The following is a 23,195-nucleotide window of genomic DNA, read 5'->3' on the forward strand; positions in this document are numbered from 1 at the left end:
AAGAGCCAGAGGCATTTAGAGGAATGGGAATTACACTCTGACCAATAGGTTGTGGAGATAAAGTGAGGATAGGTATGGAAGCAAACCCGCACTTCTCCACCTACACCAGAGAGTTGACTAAGATAATAGAATGAACATACCACTCATACTTCACAAATTCCACCCATCCTTGGGCAATAATATTGGAAAGGCTGCAGTCAAATGCTAGCCATGGTCCAGTTACATTGCCACATCTTGCACAGCTGTTCAGAAGGCAGCAAAGAACACAAAAGATCTCACAAGTGCTGCAGACACCACCCTATCTCACCCAGCTCTGAAGAGTCATACAGACGAAATATTAACTCTGTTTCTCTCTCCACCGGTGTTATCAGACCTGCTGAGTTTTTCCAGCATTTTTGTTTTTATTTCAGGTTTCCAGCATCCGCAGTATGTTGCCTTCATTACTACCGTATCTTTATCGGGCCTATTCACTGGAGAAAGAACCAACTTGTAAGCTAAGAAGATCATTGATTTCTGCTCCCTTCCCCACAAGAACCAAGCAGAGATGCACCAAGTAGTCTGGAGCCTTTCCTGGAATACTTTGTATCTAGAGACAATCACCACCATCCACACTGCCCCACAGGAAGATCAGAATGAGCCAAATAACGGTCACAAGCTGTCAAGGATCCTTTTCAGTTAACTGCAAAAGCTTCACATTGGGCAAAGGCCCAACCCAGTGAGACATAATGTGCAGGCTGTACCCTTAAGATTTCCCTCACTCAGTGAACCTGAAGTATTCCACCAGATTACCATCATCACAAAATGGGTGCCTCCACCACGGACCTAACTATATGAAATACCCCAATGGGAGCATCATCACCACAATGATTGCAACATTCAAAAAAACGTTTGACCACCACCTTATCAGGGCAACTAGGCACGGATAGAAAATGGAGCTTTGCCAGAATCACCCAGATTCTGAAAAGAAATCTTCAAAAAAATGCATCATTACATTCTCTGGTGGGTGCAATGTAGCAACACTACAGTGATTTCATAGAATGCATGTACAAATGTGTATTGGCTTAAGTATCATTTTCATGTAGCTAATGGTGGTTAACCTACTATATTTGGTGAATCAGGTTTATACTTATGCCAATCCGGAGATATGAATGCTGGAGAATTAATTGGGGTATTTGAAGCTTATTTGGCATATTCTAAATGAAGCCATTTATTTCAACTCTTATTATCACTAATAAAGGCATACTGAATGATATTGGACAGCACCTAATGCAGAAGACAAATATTCTTGCAAATACATACACTAAATGAACGATCAGCACATATTTTAATTGCCAAATACTTTTGCTTGACAGAAGCTAAAAATAAGTTGCAACAAGTTCTAAGTTGGTACAGCATCACCATCCTTTCAGAGCATTCAACAGCCTATTGCTGATACCAAGGCCACAGATATAGCCCCCAGGGTTAAGAGCATGATGGAGATCCTTCTGTCTAATGATGCAGTAGGAATGGCTCTGAATTGCTGATTTCTGCACAATCATTTTCTTGTACTTCAGGTAAGTTGACGAGAGGTTGCAATCCACCAGAGACAGTCCTGCAGTAATTTTTAAAAAAAGCAAAATGCAAAAGAAACAAGTGCCCATTGAAACATTTTTAGCTGTTATTAAAGAGATCAAATTATAGACAGAAAAGGTAATTAGTGACAAGCTATGTCACTATGCAATTCACATGTTATTGATCTCTTTGTCTTCAGTCAGTTTTTAAATAAAAGGTAAAGTTTAGAAGCAGCAATTATAAAGAGGCAAAAAAATCAATTAGGTAGATCATATCTCAGTTTAACACCACCTTATGACATTTCCCTGCAATTTGCAGTTACAAGCCTAATCAGCTGCATTTCTAGGAAAAGCCATCCATTGTGAGGCTCGTTCAATTCCAAAAGTGATATTGGACAAGCATGCAATTGCAAGTAAAAAAAGGTGTTAGTTTGTTCATTTGAACTTTTGTATTACTCAAAAGAGTACATAAGGAGGAGGGGGAAGAAATAAAATTAAAAAGTAATTACATATTTTTATAGAACTGTTCAAAAACTGATTTTTGGATGCTTATAGCTCACAGGCAAAATATATATTATACACAGAGACATCTTTAACTTTCAAAAAACTAATTTTAATCAAAACAAAAAAAATTGTTGAATCATTAACAAGTTTATAAAACAGTGATTTAGTTACATAAATAAATTGATATCAGTGTATCAAATCTTAATTACTTTTAAACTTCAAGAGCATGTTTACACGGGCGATGAAGTACAATCTTTTACCTACTATAATAAATAAAATGGTGAGCAAGAAATTATAATTTTCTTTTCCTAAACAGCAAAAAAAGCTACAGAACATACCTCTAGCATTTTCCCTATTGGAAGGAACAAGTGACACTAGTAACATTTTGCACCCAACGTAAAAACTCTTATAAAGCACAAGATACAGAACAGTTCTGCTAAATTAAAGACTCAAAATAGAAACCAAAGTCATTTTTAATGAACAGTTTGGTAGTTAGATGTCCAGTTTGGTTATTTTTTAAAGCATTAAGACAAGGCAAGATAGAAGGCTGTTCTCTCTTGAGGAATTCTATAGGAGGAAAAAAAGTAGAACAGTCTTAATACACAGCAACTTCCTGTCCTGCACAAAGTCAGTTCCCAATGCAGATTAATATATGTTATTGAGCACATAAGTAGCATTTCACTATACCACTGCAAAGGCCTACTGTAACATCTTTTTATTGTAAAACACATAGTTCAACCTTTTCAAGGATGTTTTAAATTGTTGTAGTTCAGTTCTAGACTAGGAGGCACAAAGCCTGATTCTGGCAAATACTTTTAATGCTAAGGCTTACTGCTCTGGCTGTAATTTGTTTTTTTTTTTTTGCCCCTCTTAACTATGATGTCTGTTACAAGCAGATTTTTTTCCTTTTTTTTTAAATTACATTTTGTCAGACTAGTTATCAGTCCAATCATGCAACAGAGGTGGTGGCTCTGCATAGATGCCCAGCACACAATTCTCCACCTGAGCCAACCTGAAGCAAGGCGCACTTTAGTCCTTCTGATATGTTTTTATACCAAGCTACTGCAGCTTCAAGTATTTTGCATTACATAGAATATTTTATAAATTAAAATGTTACGTATATTTTTTCAATATTCAGACATATACTATAATATATACAGTACAATAAATGCTCTCATTCTTTCTTCGATAAATCCCTGAGAATGTATGTTGACAGTCGCTAATTACACATGCACGAGCAACGTGTGCCATGCTTCTGGATGAACAGCACTGCAAAGCCACGTGGTCAGCCTTGTATTTTTAATACACTGAAATGTAAGGATGAGTGATGAAGGAGTAAAGCTGAATCCATACGAGGTACTTATCACTTAGGATGGAGGTGTCTTGTTTGGTTTAAAGCCATACTCTTAGGCTGTGAATGTACATACGAAGGACAGGAGCGACGTGGGCTTTTGCCACTTGACAACATGTACTCAGTGTAAACTGATACTTTTTTTTTCTCTTTTCTCTCATACAAAAGACACACATAAATCTCACAATCAACAGGGTTAAAGTTTGTGAACTGTTCGTTACTATACACATATAATACCGGTGTGGCTCTGGTTTAAGTTAAAAAGGATACAAAGGCAGGCTCAATAAAAAGATACGACAGCGTGCTGATCAACCAAATCGCTCACGCACCAACATCATGAGTTTCTTTTTGCCTTTGTAAATTTGCTTCAGGTTGTCAATAAACTGTGTAAACTGGATGTGTCCATCGTGAGCCATCAAGAAGGTCTCTCGGGCCTTGCTTAGGAACTCTATAAATTCACTATAGTGCCGTGGACTAATGTGTGTAAGCCGTGAATGTGTTGTATTTATATAGGCCCCAATAGTGGCATCCAGGAGCTGTCTGAGTGGGGCTTTGTCCAGTGACATTAATTTCCCAGAGTTCCTCCGTCCATGGAGTCCCACCATTCCTGGTGTGGTCAAAGTGCACCGGCGTAGAATGTCGGAAAGTACTGTAGCACACTGAACACTTTTAACCACCAGAGGTATTATAGCTGCTAGCTCATTCTTCCCAAGGGAGTGGCTAAGTGCACACGCCCATAGGACGTCATTAATGGCAGGGTGTGTATCCTGATTGTAACCCAGGTTAAGATGCGTCATTGCCAAGGTGGCTAGCTTATAGGCCCGCATTGGGTAACCACGGTGCTCCATGTATCGAGCAATTGTGAAGAGCTGTGTATAACTCATACCAGTCGTGGCAGCATCTAGAACTATTTGGTAAGCAGTCTCAAAAGCTATATGGTCCTTTTCACACAGGGTTAGGGCTGAGAGGGCACAGTTCTGAGGATCCTTCATAGCACACTGCAGTGCAAGCGTCCTTGCACTGCTGGCTAGTTTCTCCCGTTGGTTGTAGTCCAGGTTCAATCTAACAACTGTGCTATGGGACATTACTGTAGTGGCAACAATACTGGTAGCTTCAGTTGGGGTGAATAGTGTAAACCAACTCTGCATAATGCTATCCAATGCATAAACTCCTAAAAAGGAAAAGAAAAATTGTTTAGATATTTTGTTCAATGAATAATAATGATACAAATGGGTCCCTGTATGCAGATCAGGCTTCTGGGTACTGAATAGACTGTGCAGTTTACAAAGAACACAAATACATCTGTGTCTGCAAGAATTTTATTCATATTTCAAATGATTGTAAACATTTTCTTTGGTGGGGGGGGGTGGGGGCAGCAGTGGAAACAGAAGGGAAAGGGAAATTACAGAAGAGGATACAAGGGCACAAGAAACCATGGAATGGGAAAAGCCCTTTTCCTTCACAAAATATTGCCTTGGCTAGTTGGAGATAGGAGCCTTGTGCATGTTGTATTTGAGGGAGAAAGATCACAATAAAACATCAAAAAAACAATCAGGGGCAGGTTTTCAGGTGGACATGGTGGGCTGGCCCGAGAGCGGCCGGCAAATGGCCCGCTGTCCACGAGTGCCCCCGACCGCGATGTCACGCTGGCTGGTCAATTAATGGGCAGCCAGCGTGAAACACATGCTGAAAGGCTCAGCGATGCCAGGGTGGGGGCGGGAGGAGGGCAAGTGCTGAAGTCAGCACAGAGGAGCGTGCAATGAAAACTCCCTGAAGGCAGGGAGCTGCATCAGGGAGCTGAAGAATTTTAAAATCAAAAATAAAGATTTGTAACTACTGAAAAAACTGTCCACATATAGGACTCACTCGCATGAACATATACATAATAAAAATTATGTCAAAACGTTTTCTTTTTAAATCAATGTTGGAAACCTCATCCCGCCCTTGGATGTTCATTTCCTCAAAAATGCAAAGGCCCCCTGGCCGATTCGCCCACCCGCCAACCGTAAGGTTGGACAGGCAGCGAAAAATCGCTCTTAATTAACAAACTAACGGCCATAATTTGCCTCTTAATTGTCGGCAGGCGCCGCTGACTCTTGCACACGCCTGCTGACCGAAATGTCGCATGAGTGCACGATGCATTGGGACGCTCACCCGACGTCATCTCGCGCTACTTTACATCCGATTGGGTCGGGTGTGCGCCCATCCAGAGGATGTAAAATTCTGCCCCAGGTTTCTCCACGTTTTCTTAAGATGAACTGAATTCATCACAAGTTTTCAAAAGCCATTTAATCAATTCATTATAAAACTACATCTATAACTTTAAATTCTACTCCTAAGTAATCAGTTTTTTTTTAACGGAGCTCAGCAGATTAGCATCAATCCAGCAGAAAACCCATTCCATACTTCAAACATAGAAGAAAAATATTCCATCTAAGCTGTGTGCTCACGAGGGTTGACTTTCTGCGTCTGGTAATCTTGCAACCATAACTGCAAGTTTCAAAAAGCTACTTGCATTTATCTTATACATTGGGCTGGATATACCATGCTCTTCAGGGCCCGAATACTGGGACCAAATGGGGGGGTCCCAAGTCCACACTTGCAAGGCCAAATCAGCAATCTTCCAGGAGGCATCCTCTTAATTGGCCACCTTTGTGTTCGCCATCCCAACACTGCAATCTCAGAGGGCTGGCAGCTCGAGAGCCTCGATAGCTCCACTGGTGAGGCTATTGAGACAGACAGGAGAACACAAGGGTGCCTCAAAATGGAGAGGTTTCAAGTAACATGGATAGATAGAGAAAGATAGACAAAGCAGCCCGCTTGATTAACACCACATGCACAAACATTCAATCCCTCCACCACCCGCACACAGTAGCAGCAGTGTGTACCACTTACAGGGTGCACTACAGGAATTCACCAAGGCTTCTTAGGCATCACCTTCCAAACCCACAACCATTACCACCTAGAAGGGCAAGGGCAGCAGATAGATGAGAACACCACCACCTGGAAGCTCCCTTCCAAGTCACTCACCATCCTGAATTGGAACTACATTCCTGTTCTTTCACTGTCACTGGGTCAAAATCCGAAACTCCCTCCCCTAACAGCACTGCGGGTGTACCTACATCATATGGACTGCAGCAGTTCAAGAAGGCAGTTCACCACCACCTTCTCATGGGCAACTAGGGATGGGCAATAAATGCTGGCCCAGCCAATGAAGTCCACATCCCTGTGATGGAATAAAGAAAAGGTGGAGCTTTTCTCCTTAAAGGAGAGAAAGCCGAAAGGAGATTTGATACAGGTGTTCAAAATCAAGAGGGCAGATTAGATAGGAAGAAGCTATTCCCATTGGTGGAAGGGTTGAGAACAAGAGGGCATTGATTTAAGGTGGTTGGCAAAAGAACCAGAGACGACCTGGGTAGAAACCTTCTTTACACAGCAAGTGGTTAGGATCTGGAATGCACTGCCTGAGTGTGCAGTGGAAGCAGATTCAATCGTGGCTATCAAAAGGGAATTGGCTAATTATAAGAGAAAAGATTTGCAGGATGACAGTAAAAAGGCAGGGGAGTGGGCAGTGGCAGAGTTGCTCTCACAGAGAGCCAGCACAGATACGACAGACTGAATGACCCTCTGCTGTTCTGTAACCATTCTATGATTCTAAGAGGAGTTGAACAATGGCTGGAATGGGAAACAGGAAAAATGTCATATTGGACCACCAGCGGTGTTCTTTTTTGGTAGAGGCAGAGTAAAAGGAGCTTTACTCTGCACCTGGCCTTTCAACAACTGATGTGGAGCCATCAAGTTTTAAACATCACAAAAGCCAGCCATTGTATCTCACCCATTTGATCAGCCATTTGATCCATTGTATCTCACCCAACTTTTTGCTACAGCAATCTAAAACTAACCTCTTGGTCCTGCACTCTCCACATAACCACTTAACAAAACATTATCCATTCCCATACCAGACTGGTATTTACTGCACACCTCTAGTTGCACTGATAAGGTGGTGATACAACCAAGTGTCTTGCTAAGCCACTCGAGTGGACTGTTAACTAGAGCTGCTTACAGGCTTGAGTGGGTAAGGACTGCAGATTTCCTTCCCTAAGTGGAATGAATGAATCAGCTGAGTTTGTGACAACCCCACAGGTTCATGGTTACTTTTTATAGATATTAGTTTTTTTTATTTGCAGAGTATCCACTACATTATTAATCCAAGCCTCTAGATTACTAGCCCAGTTATGCATCCCTACACTATCTGCCCACGTATGTATCTTCCTATTCAAGCAGATCCAATTTTCATTCAAAGTGTCCAATACTTTCTGTCTCACCCATTGTCAGTACTGGCACGCATGCTTTCAGGTAATTATGTATTTGAACCTTTAAATCATCCACACCCTTCAGCATCTTTCCATTAGGTATATATTCTCATTCCATGTCTTTTGTTCCAAAATAGATTAGCTCACACTTATCCACATAAACTGCAGCTGCCACATGCCTGCCCATGCTACTCTTTTTCTTCTTCATTTGTCGTCAAATTGTTTACTTTTGTGTTGTCAGCAAATTGAAATTATGTTCCTCGCATCCAAGTTTTTGTTTTTTAAAAACAGTACAGCCAGCGCCGGCTCGGGTACACAGTTTCCAATCCCCTTCCAGTCCAGTTCTTGTCCACCAATTAACTTTCTATCCAATTTGCTACATTTTCTTATGTACTCTATGCCTATATTTTTCTAACTCCTTATGAAATACCTTATTAAATGCCCCCTGAAAATCCATATACACAGCTACTGCACTTTATTTATTTAGCTAACTGGTCCCTTAGTTATCAAATAACCTAAATTCATTAAACATAGCTTCTGGTGGAGAATAGGAATTTGAGATGGATATTACAGAATGATCCTGAAGTAGGCAAAAGTTTAGCTGCAGAGGAGGAGATGCATTTCCACTTCTGGTCATCAAACCACATCTCGCAGTGGACAACCATGTCAGCTTCAGGAGTTGTTGGCAACAGGAGCTTGAAGGAACAATTCCACATTCGCATCGCCCCCACCCCCCACCTCCCCAGAAAGGAGGATTGCTTTATTGGTATTTAAAATCTCAGGGGCTTTGTGTGGTGCAGAGCCCAAGAGGATATCTATAGGGATGGGAGGGAGAGTATATGCCTGAGTGAGATTGAGCAAGAACAGGAAGGGGTAAGGGTCAAAAGTGAAGAGACAGGCCAAGTCACAAGTGTTCTCCAACTTAACTTCCCAATTGGCGCAGAAATGAGAACAAACATTAGATCTGGAATCTCAGCATAAAGGAAGTTGCCACCCCAAATCCTGTGGTCGCTTGAACAACATTGCTAAATATGGAAAAGTTTAGTGCAGCATTTCACGAACCAATAGGAACTGTGTTAGTCATTTTGAGTAGGAGAGTTACAGCCAAAGGGGAATTTTCACTGCACTAACACTCTGGCAAGATTTCATTAGTTTGCAGCCCAGTCCACTTAATAGCCCTTTGTCAAAAAAAAATGTTGATGTAGACAAGACTTCAAAGGATAAGATTTTATAGAAATTTCAATCCTTTCTTCAGTTTTGGATTGGATCTTCCCAGGTCTTATCCTTCATTAAGCAAATGATACTTTAAAAAAAAAAAGAATTATTGAAGTACTTACATAAGAACATAGGAAATAAGAGCTGAAGTAGGCCATTCAGCCCTTTGAGCCTGCTCTGCCATTTAATGAGAACATGGCTGATCTTCTACTTCAACACCATTTTCCTGCACTATCCCTGCATCCCTTGATGTTTTTAATATGAGGAAATCTAAGGATCTCTGTCTTGAACATACTCAACAACTGAGCCTCCACAGCCCTATGGGGCAGGGAATTCCAAAGATTCGCCACACTCCGAGTGAAGAAATTCCTTCTCATCTTAGTCCTAAATGGTCTGCTCCTTATTCTGAGTCTGTGTCCGCTGGCTCTGGACTCCCACCACCCCACCCAAGGAAAACATCCTTCCTGCGTCTACCTTGTCGAGACCTGTAAGAATTTTGTATGTTTGAATGAGATCACCTCTCATTCTTTTAAACTTCAGAAAATAAGGACCCAGTCTTAACTAAGTATCCTCCCCTAGATAAATATCAAATACATCTTAATTGTTTTCCACAATTAAATGGATCCAATTTCAATTATTGTTGGAGTATGTTTCCAAAGCTAGGTTGTGTTATTCTGTTTCAGGTTATACCAAGTACTTTCTCCCTGAAACAACTTGCTACTACACAGCTCTATGGAGTTAGAAAATATATGATGAGTTTTCTAACCATATATGTTTTTTATGTGCACTGAGGAATGTTAATAAAAGGGGAAGAGAACATTACTCCTCTCCACCTTGCCCCAAGCCCAACCCCAGCAACAAGCACAACCAAGTACCAGCTCACAGCCAGACATGAAGGTGCCTTCAGCACAACCCCTATACATACTGGTTCTCAAACAGTGTGATGTTAAGCCTGTCCCAGATGGAGGGCGACAAGGGACCAAAGTGAATGTGAGATGCAACAGTGGTCCTGGGAGGTGCGCAGGGCATGGGGGAAGTAGAACTGACTCTTGTAAAGTGGCCTTTCGCAGCAACCTTTCCACTGATCCTGGCTGCTTCTTGGTAGCCAGATACTTTATTTTGCTCCTTCATACCACAGCTGTTCTTATAATGTTGGGGTAAATCACATAAGCCAATAAACTGTTATAATGCCAGGTGTTCACTACCTAGCCAATTGGGTTGTAGTGAGTCATGGCCTGTGGTTTGTGCTGGGGCCTGAGCATAAGGAGAAACCCCTGGGGGCAGGGGGTGCAAAATAGACAGAAAGGCAGCAGCACAGAAAAAGAAAGCAAAAAGCAGAGAGAAGGAAAGGAAAAAAGTGAGATGACATACATACATATAATCATAAAGAAAGTATTTGAGAGCAAATCAAGTTATTAAACTGATTCTGGCTACATGTGTGATGCAAAATTCCGGGAGTGAGATGATCTAATACCTAAAGTCGCCTCCTTCAAGATTGATTAAATTGAAAAATTGGGTAAGATTTTCAGGTTGGCGAGCGGGGGTAAAATGATGCATGGTGATTTTGGGTGGGCGTCCTGACGTCACCGCACGTCATTTAGATTTTCAGAGGCCAACTAAGGCCTGTTAAAAACTAATTCAAATAATTAAATGAGCTGACCATCAACCTTAAGGTTGGTGGGCAGGTGAAGAGCCCAGGCAGCCTTCACATTTTTCATGGAACCTCATCCACAGGTGGGATGAGGTTTCATGAAGTGATTAAAAATCCAATAAAACTCTTTTTTAAAAATTCATTGACATGTCCTAGCTCATGTGTCACATGAGGGGACATGTTTCAAAAGTTTTTAATTTATTTATTTGGATGTTTAAAATTTAAACAAATCTCCGAGTTGCCTTGGAGATTTCTGCGCTCTTCCACGCGCATGCACGACAGAGCAAAGGCCTTGACTCAGGGAATTTCCCCCCCCACTGCCCACACAGGGAGCGCTTCCAGGTGAGCATCATGTTGGGCGGGCCTTAATTGGCCCGCCCACGTAAAATGGGGGCGCGGCCCCTATCGGGGGTACCGATTGGGTTCACGCCCACCCCCGCACAACCCCCCTAATGGGGGGCGGAATTTCTGCCCATTATGTACTAACTCACTAGTTCCACTCTAAAATTTGTCTGATACTGATCAGATTCTTTCACTGGCATTAGGACCTTCTTGTCACAAGGTAGTTTAAATGGACAGAGATCAGACTAAGTTGGCATTCAAATATCTGGCTAGCTGGGAAATGCAACAACTATCTTTCTTCTTTCTCTTATAGCCCCAAGAAGAAAGTAGAACATTCTTAAACTTATATTTTTTTTCCTGTTCATTTTATTATACTTTTCATTGAAGTACATGAATTCCAGTTAAATTTATACAATTTGTAACACTAATGCACATGATAATAAGCCACTATCAATGGTGCCTCTAGATTTTCTCTTGTTTTGCACAGCCTGTTTATTTCAATGTACAGTACCTTTCTCCTTTTTTTACATGGCTGCTGCGCCACATGCGGTCTCTTAAAGAGGACAGCTTGAAATTGTCCTGCATGGTACCTCCACGTTTGCTGCATGATTGCCCACATGAACAGCTTAGCAGGAACATTAATAACTATGATGTGGATTATTTAACCTAAAACAAACCAAAAACACTTCTAATGGCCCTTTTTAAAGAAACTCCTGTACCTTTCTTTGCAGTTTTGTCCTCATTCTGTAATATCTTTACCAAAAGGTCAGGCAGTCAAATTTTTCTGAGGGCCTACAACAAAGCCATCGTCATACTGCTACTCGGAGGTGTACAAGACTGGCTCGGCTTGGTTCACTCTGCAATTTTCCCTTCATGAGGAAGTGCCTGCTTGCCACTTTCCTTGGGGACTGGAAATTTACTATACAGGAAAATTACAAAGTAACTTTGAACAGGTTTGCTAAAATGCTTGTTACAATCTAATAACCCCGCATCCTTTTAGACACCACTATTTACACTACGCAATTCACATGGAAACATTAACCCTGCAGAATAAGCCTGTCCCCACCAAATATCTCAGCTACAGCAGCTCCAATGTTTATGCTGCTTCTCCGGGGTTTCCTTGAATCACCCCTTACCCCCCCTCGCCCCCCCCCAAACCGCCAAAATTGCGGTGGTCAATTGGGAGGGCCCCTGCAGAAATTAATGGCATTCACAGCCATTAGAAATAGCAAACCTCCTCCTCGGATACTGAGAGCAGTTGGGTACATTTTAATTTCAGGCTTCTAGCATTTTTTTGCTTTCAAGTTTTAACCCTTGATCTTGAGGTTAGCTGAAGGTTTTCTGTCATACCAATATGCTTTTTGTTCACAGCCTTTCTTTAATGCAGCTGTTTATGGTGTGAATTACAACTTTTGACTCACCTACTTCTGTAGCACATGTTACCAACCATCGCACCATCTCACGACGGCGCCAGTTTAATGTTGATAATGTCATTCGCATAACCTGCAACAGAATGGTTTTAAAATGGAAAGTTTAGGTTTTTCAAAAATTACTGGTTTAATGAAAAGCTACTGGAAGAAAAACTTTTATCGATTATTTGCATCCTTTTAGAAGCTCTAGATTAGCGCAATTCGTGGAGGGACAGAAAAGATTATAAAATATTTTTAAAAATTTCCAATGAAAGTTGTGCTCATTGACATGTGGGGTGTTGATGCTGGGTTGAGACACTTTTTAGGCACCCAGCATCAGCACGAAGTGCTTCCAATTCACATATAGCATGGTCAAGATGCAGAATAAAGCTCATTATACCCCGCCGCAAAAATATATCTCAGCCCTAACCTCAGAAGCCACAACCTGCAGCACCAATATAGCTCCCATTTCCAACGCCAGTCTTTCCACTCACTGCCTCGAGTCAATGGTCTATATAATTCCAAATTAAGGGCAGTTTTGTGCTGTGAGCAAACACCCACTAAAAACTACCCAAACTTAGACCCATCTCATCATAAGGTCCAAAATGTAATTTGACCGCATCAACAACAATTTGCATTCACATAGTATTTTACATTGAAATACATCACAAACTGGATAAATGAATGGTCACTGATCATGAAGGAGAATAGGTAGAATGATTTTAGGAGGCAGAGTTAAAAAAAAAAGTTGAAAAGTGTTTAGTAAGATGTCAAAAGCAGATAGGGAGGAGGTAAGGATTTTGAGATGGAATTCCAGAGGTTGTTCCAGAAGAGCAGGATGTTAAGGCATGGCTGTCAATATGAAGAAAGAACATGCACTTATATTTATATAGCAGGACAAGATGCGGGAAAATGTTAAGGAGTGATTGGAAATCTGTGCTGCAGAGAGAGAGAGAGACCGGAAAGGAAGTCAGAGGATGGTTAGTTGCTTGATAAGAAACATGTTTCAGGTCAACCTCTACTCAGCTACAGCACTTAGTGGTTAATGTGTTCATATTGCATTCAAAGCTACTTTGTGATGGAGAGTATAATGGGGTGAGCAGTCAACAGCAAGAGACCATGTGGCAATAACAGGGATTTTATATCAGTTTAATACACTTCTCCCTACAAAGGGAGAGAACCGCACCTGTAAACTAGAAGGTTGCACACATATGACAGGAGCTGAAGGAGCAGGAAAAGGCCTTCAGTTCAGAAGGAGAGAAAACAGATCACTAGATTGCAAAACTACTGTTTGGAAGGTTGCAATTGGGAAAGGCCAGCAAAGTAAACACAACGTAAGCAGCAGAACATGTCAGTAAGAAGCTAGGAAAGCATTAAATATTGGAGTTAACAAGTGACTCACTAGATGATGAGTAGCTGCCCTCCCTCACTTGTCCAAGCCCAAATGCCAGAGGTAAAGGGCCAGTATGGATGGGTTAATTTAATAGTACACTTTATGACCATTAGACAGGTAAAATATGGGATTTGAACAATCTTACTTGCCACAATTTTTTTTAAAAGGGAGCTCAGACCCATATAATTTTACATTTAAAAAAAATATTGCAGAGTTTCTGAGGAAATCTACAATGATCTGTGATTGTCATAATATGATGCCAAGTTGTAATGCACTACATTGGGAATAATATTTGTATGGCACAAGATACACAGCCTATTTTTTTGGGATATTACTTTATTAATTTATTACTTTACTTAATATTACTTTATTAATAATTTGATAAAATCTTCACAAGATGGCTCATCATCACTGTTGACTGCAGATAACAGTCTCAATAATAAGAGCCTATTTGGTTCTAACTCACCCACCGAAATTGCCTTGGATAAAAAAGAACACCATTGATCTCAACATACCATTGTGGACTTACCTGAAGACCCAGCTCCAGGGACACTTTGAGAAGGGTAATATCAGGCAAACTGTCCATAGGAGTTGCTATTTTAAATGCATCCTGGGCAAGCTTGAAGATGTGTGATGAGGAGTGAATGTTCTTTTGTATGGATTCTAACACTGTTTCCAGCCTCACAACATCTCCTGTAATTATTTGAAAAGATGCAGTTTTGCTGAATTGCTTTCAAACAAACATATCTAAATAGAAGCTTGCATTTGAAAAAAAAAAGTACTTCGCTGTAAACACAAATTATGAGAGGTATACAGATCTAATCAGTGTCTCTCCATACATAGCTGCAATTATATCTTTTATGCAAAAGTTGGGGATAGGGAAATTTATAAATTATTCGGTAATCGTAATGCTGCAATTGTTTACATACTCAAAGAGTGTGCTGTGACAACAGAGGGATACTTGCCACTTTAAAAGTGATGAGTGCCATTTTGTGGGAAGTGGGGCGAGGGTGCGCGCAATATGCAAAAACATCAGTAGCAGTTTTGGGACCTTATGCAGCTGCTCTCTGTAACCAAGTCACTGGTCAGCAGAGAGTCATCAACCCAGTCCTGAATTGGCATCCTGAGCAGCAATCGAAAGGAAAACGTGGAGTAGTAGCTAATGACTTATTTTCATTTTAATTCCAACCCTGTGTAAGGGCGCTGATATTACACTGGAGTCAGGCAAACAGATCAAGGATTTAACAATTAGTAACAGCTTTAACTTGTCCTCCGAGGGCAAAAAAGCCAATGAGAAAAGTCCCAATACTTTACAGCCCCCTCATGAGATCACGAGAGAGGCTTACTATTACTGAGAAATCATGTGTCTCACAATAAAATCACAAGAGCTGGACTGTCTGGGGCTAAGTGCCCTACTACCACTCTCCAATAAAGGCTGAAGATCCACCAGCATTTAACTAATTGTTGGTTTTACCAAAGAGTCGAAAAATATTGCAATGACATAATCCAGATCAAGGGATAAGGCCTGAACGGCACCATGCCTGGCAATGCTGCACAAGGCTGCATTATTACTGAGTAAACCAGTTATTGAATTTAACGTTCAGTTTATAAAGTTTTAAGCTAAGGCAAAAGACAACCAAACTGCAAAGCACAAATTGTCCTGCATTTGATAACATCTCAGACTTCCTGATGAAAAAAGGAAATAAAAACAGCAAGTACAAGAATTCAAATGAAATCAAAAACTCCTGGAAATACACAATAGACCAGAGAGTGAAGGCAGATTCATTTGTGGGCCAGACCCCTCTTCAGGACAGAAAAATTAAGGAGGTAAGCAGGAATTAGAAAAGGGGGCGAGGAGGGGATAAACAACAGGTAGTGTAAATCAAGATAGGTTAGTGTGTTGAATGATTTGCAACCTCCTTTAAATGAAAAACAGGAAACTGTTAATTGATATAAATGATCAGCTCAGTCAGGAAGACATTAAACAAACAAAATAATTCACAAAGAACTAAGACAATGAGAGGCTCAACCGCAGGGGAAAAAAGGCAAGAAAATGAGGGCAGTTAGAGGGAAAAAAAAACTGACAGGAAGTCTATGGATGCAGATCTGAAATGAGAACAAAATGCTGGAAACACAATGAGTGTATCATATCTCAAGAAATAAAACACAGGCAAACATACAGAATCACAGAATTGTTACAGTGCAGAGGGAGGCCATTCAGCCCATCATGTCTGCACTGGCTCTCTGAATGAGCATTTTATTGAGTGCCATTCTTCTGTCTTCTCCCCATGACCCTGCAGATTGTTTTTTTTCCAAATAATTGCCTAATTCCCTCTTGAAAGCCTTGGTTGAACCTGCCTCCACCACACACACACAGGCAGTGCATTCCAGACCCTAACCACATGCTGTGAGAAAGTTTTTTCTCATATCACTATAGCTTCTTTTACTCATTACTTTAAATCTGTGCCCTCTTGTTCTTGATTCTTTCAAGAATGGAAACAGTTTCTCTCTATCTACTTTGTCCAGACCCCTCATGATTTTGAATATGTCTATCAAATCTCCTCTCAGCTTTCTTTTCTCCAAGGAAGAGGGTTCCAACTTCTTCAATTTTATCTCATAACTGAGTTCCTCATGCCTGGAACCTCCTCTGTGCTCTCTTCACATCCTTCCTAAAATGCAGCTCCCACAACTGTACACAATACTCCAGCTGAGGTCTAACAAATGCCTTATACAAATTCAACATAACCTCTGCTCTTGTACTCTATGCCCCTAATAATAAAGCCTAGGATACTGTATGCTTTATTAACTGTTCTCTCAGCCTGTCCTGCCACCTTTAATGACTTATGCACATATACATCCAGATCTCTCTGCTCCTGCACTGCTCCCTTTAGAGTAGTGCCCTTTATTCTATACTCTTTCCATGTTCTTCCTACCAAAATGTATCATCTCACATTTCTCTGCATTGAACTTCATCTGCCACCTGTCTGCCCACTCTACCAACTTGTCTAAGTCCCTTTGAAGTTTTACACTGTCCTCCTCACAGTTCACAATGCTTCCAAGTTTGTATGGTCCGCAAATTTTGAAATTGTTTCCTGTATACCAAGTTCTAGATCATTAATAAACATCAGGAAAAGCAGGGGTCCCAATACTGGCCCCTGGGGAACTCCACTACAAATCTCCCTCCAACCCTAAAAGCATCCATTAACCATTTCTCTGTTTCTGGTCACTCAGCTAATTGTGTATCCATGTTGTTACTGTCCCTTTTATTCCATGAGCTATAACTTTTCTCACAAATCTGTTGTGCAGCACTCCATCAAATGTCTTTTGGATGTCCACATATACCACATCAACAGCATTGCCTTCATCAACCCTCTCTGTTACCTCTTCAAAAAACTCCAGCAAGTTAGTTAATTCTCCCTTAAGAAATCTATGTTGGCTGTCCTTAATTAATCCGCACCTGTCCCCATGACTATTAATTCTGCCCGGAACTGATTGGTCTGTATTTGCTGGGATTATCCTTACACCCTTTTATGAAATGGGCGTAACGTTTGTAATTCTCCAGTCCTCTGAGTCTAATGACGACTGAAAAATTATGGCCAGTGCCTCTTCAAATTTCCACTCTCATTTCCCTTAATACCTTTGGATGCATTCATCCTGTCAGTGCTTTATCAACTTTAAGTACAGGCATCCTATTCAATATCTCCTCCTTATCCATTTTAAACCCTTCTATTGACTGAACTTCCTCATCTTTTACCGTGGCCTGGGTAGCATCTTCTTCCTTGGTAAAGACAAGTGCAAAATATTAATTTAATACCTCAGCCTTGCCCCCTGCCTCCATATGTAAATCCCCTTTTTGGTCCCTAATTGGCCCTACACCCCCTTTTCCCTATTTATAAGCCTATAGAAGGCTTTGGAATTCCCTTTTATATTAGCTGCCAGTCTCTTTTCATACTCCCTCTTTGCTTGTTTTATTTGCTTTTTCATCTGCCCTCTGAACTTTCTATATCCTGCCTGGTTCTCAATTATTTCTACCTGGCATCTGACATAAGCATACTTCTTCTTTTATCTTAATTTCTACCTCCTTTGTCACCCAGGGAGCTCTGGATTTGTTTGCTCTACCTTTCCCCCTCGTAGGAATATACATAGAGTTATACAGGGTGTCAACCCCTCTCCCACAGGACTCCAGCTGGCCCAAACATCAGGATTCCAACCTTCCAGGATTGTCCTGCAGTCTTCAGAAAATAAGAATGAATCTCCAGGACATTGCCACAAGCAATCAATAAGAAAAAAAATATGTTGAGGTAATAGAGATTGCATCCTTTTTCATTTTCAATGAAAATTTTTGCATTTTTGTTAATTATTTGAAAAGGAGAAGGGTGGGGGAGGGGGCAAGTTGAACAATCACGAACCAATTTGGTAACAAAGTTTGTATTCTTATAGGTAAAGGATGAGATGATGTGCCAGAGAATGTATGTGCTGCGTGACCAATGGTGGGAGTCTGGGGGTGGGGCACTTGGAGGCAAATTGGTCATGGGATTAAACCTCCAGGAATATATCCAACCATTGTGGGCAACCCTACAAATCACCATACCCCTCTCCATTAGTGCAAAATGGGGAATATAGTTAAGGTTCGCCATTATCAAAGTCACTGTTTAGATCACAGGGTTGACAAATCCTCAGGAGAGAGATACTGGGCCAAAATTTTCCCAGACCCTTGATGGCAGGCTAGGAAGCAGGAAGGCCAGGAGAAGACACCTGATGCATTCCCACCAGCAGGGGGACTTTCCCATGGCTGGATTGGAATCAGATTGGCTGCCACTCCTTGGAGGCTGGCAGTCAATCACAGTTGTTAAGGCCCCATTTAGGCCACCAGCATTTTGATGCTAGCAAAATGCAAACTCCCACCACCACACCAAACCAAGTGCCAAGGCTGCCAGCTCAGTGAGGGAGACTTCCCTACGGCAAACTGGGGGGTTATTGGAGCTTCAAGCTCCATGCCGCAAAGAGGGGTCCCACTGGCAAAAAGGACAAAACCATGGGCGAATCTGATCCAGTGGATGGTTTTCCCCTCTGTTGATGTTCACTTGCTAGGCGAGGTTTTATTCATTTCCGCACTGCTGTGTAAAGTTAACAAGAGCACCTCCATGTTGAAGCACCCTCACTGTCCCCAACCTGCCTCAATGAGGCTGCCAGGCTCCAGAGCTGCTGGCCTTCTGATTCAGGCACAGTGTCAGCAGCCCACTCAGTGTCCTTCTAAGGATGGCAAACACCGAGGTAACCAAATAGGAGGTTGACCCCCAGAAGACAGTTGAGCCAGTCTCACTGATGGATCCATTTGACTCCAATGTTGGGGTGCGGAAGCTCACAGGGAAATTCAGCCCATTGTTTAAGGGGGTTGAAGGGCACAATCACAGAAAGAAGGGCCTTGGCAGAGGCAGACTGACATCCTAATGGTAGATTCTTCATCAGAAGACAATACTGCTGTTGGTAGTGGTGATAATTGTGGTGGGGGCAGGTGGTGGTGAGAGAGAGGCTCCAGCATGCTCAATGTTGACCTGTTTTTTCTTTGAGGATGGATTCTCCCATTTTGTATTTTCCAGCATTTCAGTCTTCAAGTCAGTTCAGTGCCTGCAGACTTCCTTTTTCTGTTTCTCTTCAACCTGTCCCTTTTTCTTGCACTTTTTTTCATGGGATACTCTTTCATTTGTAAATGTCTTCCTGAGTTCACCTTTTATATCACTTAACAACCTGTGTTTATTTTAAAGGAGCTTGCAGGTTGTTCACCTCATTAACCTCCTGTGATTGAACCATCTATTGCTTCAGCCTCCTTTTTTGCCTGATGTTTGCTTATCTTTTGTTTTTTCAGCTTTGAAGAAGAGTGCTACCCAAAATATTAACCTGCCTTTTCTCTGTACACATACTCTATATCCATCCCCAGAGTTTTCTGTTTTTGTTCCAAGTTTCCAAATATTGCCCTGGGGCAGCAGGGTCAACTTTCCTGCTACCTATTACAATCACACTTCACTACAACAAATGACATTTACATTTGGTATTGTCAGATCTTGAAAAATGTATCTAAAGTCAGACCGTTGATAAATGCAATATTAACACAATTGATTATTTGGATTTGAAAATCCCTAATCTTTTGAGGTATATCCTCATCTCCTTTAATGGACTCCCCTGCACTGGCTTGGCTGATAACAGGTAGATCCTCAGAACCCAGTGCTCACACATGCTGCTGGATGCAGGAGCTCTACTCTGGGTGACTTGCTCAGATCTTCCCTCTCTAATGAGACAAGTATCTGACCTAAGCTCAGCAGCTGATATCAAAGAGAGATCGGGATGTGAAAGATCTTGAATGTAAACCTCCATGCAAACAACCTGACACACTGGAGCTTCAACAGATGGAACAGTCCAGTTAAAGAAAAAAAATTGGACTGCACCATCTCTTGAGTTATATTCTCCTCTAACTTCAGAACTGGGCCAAATGAATTTGAAGTGAGGCTATAAAAGTAATTGAAGGGTTAAACTGCAAACGAAAATGCACTACTGTGAAGGCACAGGTGTTTGAAAAGAAATCATTTTTACTATTTAAATTCAAGAGTAATTCAAGAGCAATTTAAGTTACCTTTAGCAGCTGTTAACATTGTAGAAGCCAGCTCACATTGCTGAGACTCAATGTGACTTAAAGTGAACCAGCGTGGATAACGGTTTGGAACAACAGATGCAATGTGGTGTGGGCGTGATACATCTCCTGTTGGTGCTGTAGATTCCAGTACGGGCAGCCTGTAAAGAGGCAATAAAAGAGGTTATGAATTTCTCTTCTTTAGGTATGATTGGTTTTTTTCTCAGTTTTATCTGCACGGACAACTGAAAGTTGCAACAATGACTATCAAAGATGAATAGATAACAGCTTTGAACACAGGATTTTTTTTCGTAAACAGAGAACAATTAAATTCTAGACCTAAACCTCTCTGCCTCTCTTCTAAGATGCTCCTTAGAAATGACATTTTTGATCAAGCTAAGGGTACTTAATGTCTTTCTTTGGCCATGTCAATTTTTGTCTAATTATGGTCCTGTAAAACACCTTGAACATTTTACTACATCAGGATCACCAAATAAATGCAAATTGTTGCTGTTATTAAACTGAACTGATCCTAAACAGATTGGCCAACTATTCATCTACTAGTTTGTGCAATGCTGCTATTGCAGAATGGTTGCATAGTTGTCTGTATAATAGTCACTGCAGTTCAAAAGTAATTTACTGTATAAAACACCTTGGAATATTAATTTGATAGACAATATCTTAACAAATCAATGCCATGTCTCTTGTGACTCATTTAAATTGTCAATATAAAAATAGTAACATGGGTGGGTGGAGTGGGGAGGGAGGGACGGACAAAGGGAAGAAAGAAGACACAGAATCAAGAATAGATTTCAGCTAATCCCCCTGAAAACCTTTGAATGAGTTTAGAAGATATCAAGAGATTAGTGTCAAGTTGTAGGGTGTCTCCTTAAAAACGTAGTGTTATACAGACATTTACGAAGCAGGGAATTCAACTTGGTTTCATGGATAATATTCCCATTTATAGCTCACGTTTTTGTATTCTCAAAAAGGTGCCAGCCCCACTGGTCCAAAGCCTAGTCCTGAGGATGGGAACATAGCATGACACAATCTTTTATTCTAAAAAAGAAAGCCTCTTTAACATTCCTAATGTTCTACAAGACAAATTTATCACAAAGTTACTCAAATCGGTAGATGTGTACCAAATCTCTCAAAACTCAAATCCCACCTGAAGACCATCTGGTCAAGGATGGTTTTCAAATTACAATTATCCCTTTATCTGTATGTTTTACTTTGAAGTTGCTTTCTTCACCTCATCTACTGGATTTGGATGCAGAAAAGACACTGAAAGGAACCTTAAAGTCATTTATTTCTACATAGTCTGAAATCAGTATGTCAATAAATGATCAATGCTTTTTTGCCCTGACTAAATTACTGCTTGCGCTTCAGCAAGCAGGACACACATGCTTCACTTGGATGAGAGCAGGACATTCAGCTGACCTTTTCCTGCTACTCGTAACACCTGTGACATTACACTGCTGCTACTTTTCCAACTCTCATAACCTTGTTCCCAGAAACCATTCATGTTTAACAGTCATTTTTTTCTCTTTTGCTCACAGCATACAGAGCCTTTGCAAGCCACACAAGCAGATGAAATGGCAAGGGTTGGGGGTGTGGGGGGTGCAGGACAGCAATGCTTTAAATTCAACACAAGCCTCAAGTTGGCTATATAGGCTATCACCACAAAAATTGCATGGTTCCCTAAGGAGATGAATTAACAAGCAAGACTGAGGTAAATGGGCATAGTCAAAGATGCATTTAGAACCACAGGAGCACTGATCTCACATAAGAGCTGGAGTTCAGAAAAAATGTTCTATTCCAGAATTAGTCTTGCATGATTTGGCATAAAATTATTATTCAGTTCCTCTGAGGTAGAGGAGCATTCAGGAATCCAAAAAGCCTAGTAATTAGTATGATATAAAGTTGCAAACCATATTAGAGGGTCTGCATTTCACAGTAAGTGACTTATCCTAAGGGTTAAGGATACAATTTGAATCCCTTACTACAGTAACTAGGCATTGTCGACAATGAGGGATAAAAATCTACTGATCTGCATTGAGCAAACATTTTTGAAACACAAACTGATTCACTTTTGTTTAAGCAAAACATATATGAACATCAAGACGGTTATTGAGATGTGGACAGTTAGCAGTATGCTTCTGCCTGAGGATGACTACATCCCCTTGACGCAGTTAAGTGAGAACGCAACTTGCCCTCCTTTTTCCTTACAGAATGTTAAGTGCTCTGGCTGTAAAAACTGGGCAGGGCCCGAAAACAGGCACAGGTATCGCAATGTGTATTCTGTGCCTGCTGCTTCTGATGCATGCAAATTTCATGATGCCTCCTAATTTGCTTGATAGCTAAATGTACGGTTGCATGCCTCAGCAGGGGAGTGTTAAGTTTGTGCGATGCTAGCACCACTTAAAGCTAGCCTGCACTTCTTACAGGTTTCTGGCTAAGCAGGTGCTGGAACTGGTTGCAGGAGTGTGTGAGAGCAAGAAACTATGGCATAAAAGGACAAGATTAGGACAGGCACTGGAAACTGTTTAAAATCCCTTGGGTGGCACCTTTGTCATGTAACGTATATTGTACAAACACATGTATTTGCAATTGTATTGAAGCACCTCAGAGTGACACATGCTGTAAGGAAAAAAACTTGAATTGTATTGCACTTATGGTAAAATCCAATTTGAACTGTCATGGAATGCAACTTTACAATTTAGGAAGAAAGTTTATTTTGGAAAAAAAGTCTAGTTCTGCCGCAGAGGATTCAGTTGAACACTTTGATCGAGTAGCCTATAGAAAAAAGCTTACACACACGAGTATTTACCACCAGCTATAA

General features: G+C 41.0%; 1 protein-coding gene across 4 annotated transcripts in view; it reads right to left on the reverse strand.

Annotated features, from left to right (window-relative positions):
• Positions 1-1,309: 1,309 nt before the first annotated feature.
• LOC121279613 (zinc finger SWIM domain-containing protein 6) overlaps positions 1,310-23,195 on the reverse strand; it is a 190,209-nt gene continuing 168,323 nt past the window's right edge. For 3 of the 4 annotated variants that reach the window (XM_041190789.1, XM_041190783.1, XM_041190807.1), the window contains 5 exons: positions 20,357-20,514; positions 14,258-14,421; positions 12,348-12,429; positions 3,735-4,576; positions 1,310-2,621 (listed from right to left, as the gene is read on the reverse strand). In XM_041190789.1, coding sequence (XP_041046723.1) covers positions 2,571-2,621; positions 3,735-4,576; positions 12,348-12,429; positions 14,258-14,421; positions 20,357-20,514 — 1,297 coding nt within the window. In that variant the 3' untranslated portion in view covers positions 1,310-2,570. Of the gene's footprint in view, positions 4,577-12,347; positions 12,430-14,257; positions 14,422-20,356; positions 20,515-23,195 lie in introns of all 4 variants that reach the window. The other variant, XM_041190798.1, reaches the window with a different exon arrangement.

Source organism: Carcharodon carcharias, chromosome 1 (assembly GCF_017639515.1).
Source record: "Carcharodon carcharias isolate sCarCar2 chromosome 1, sCarCar2.pri, whole genome shotgun sequence".
Taxonomy (NCBI): Eukaryota; Metazoa; Chordata; class Chondrichthyes; order Lamniformes; family Lamnidae; genus Carcharodon; species Carcharodon carcharias.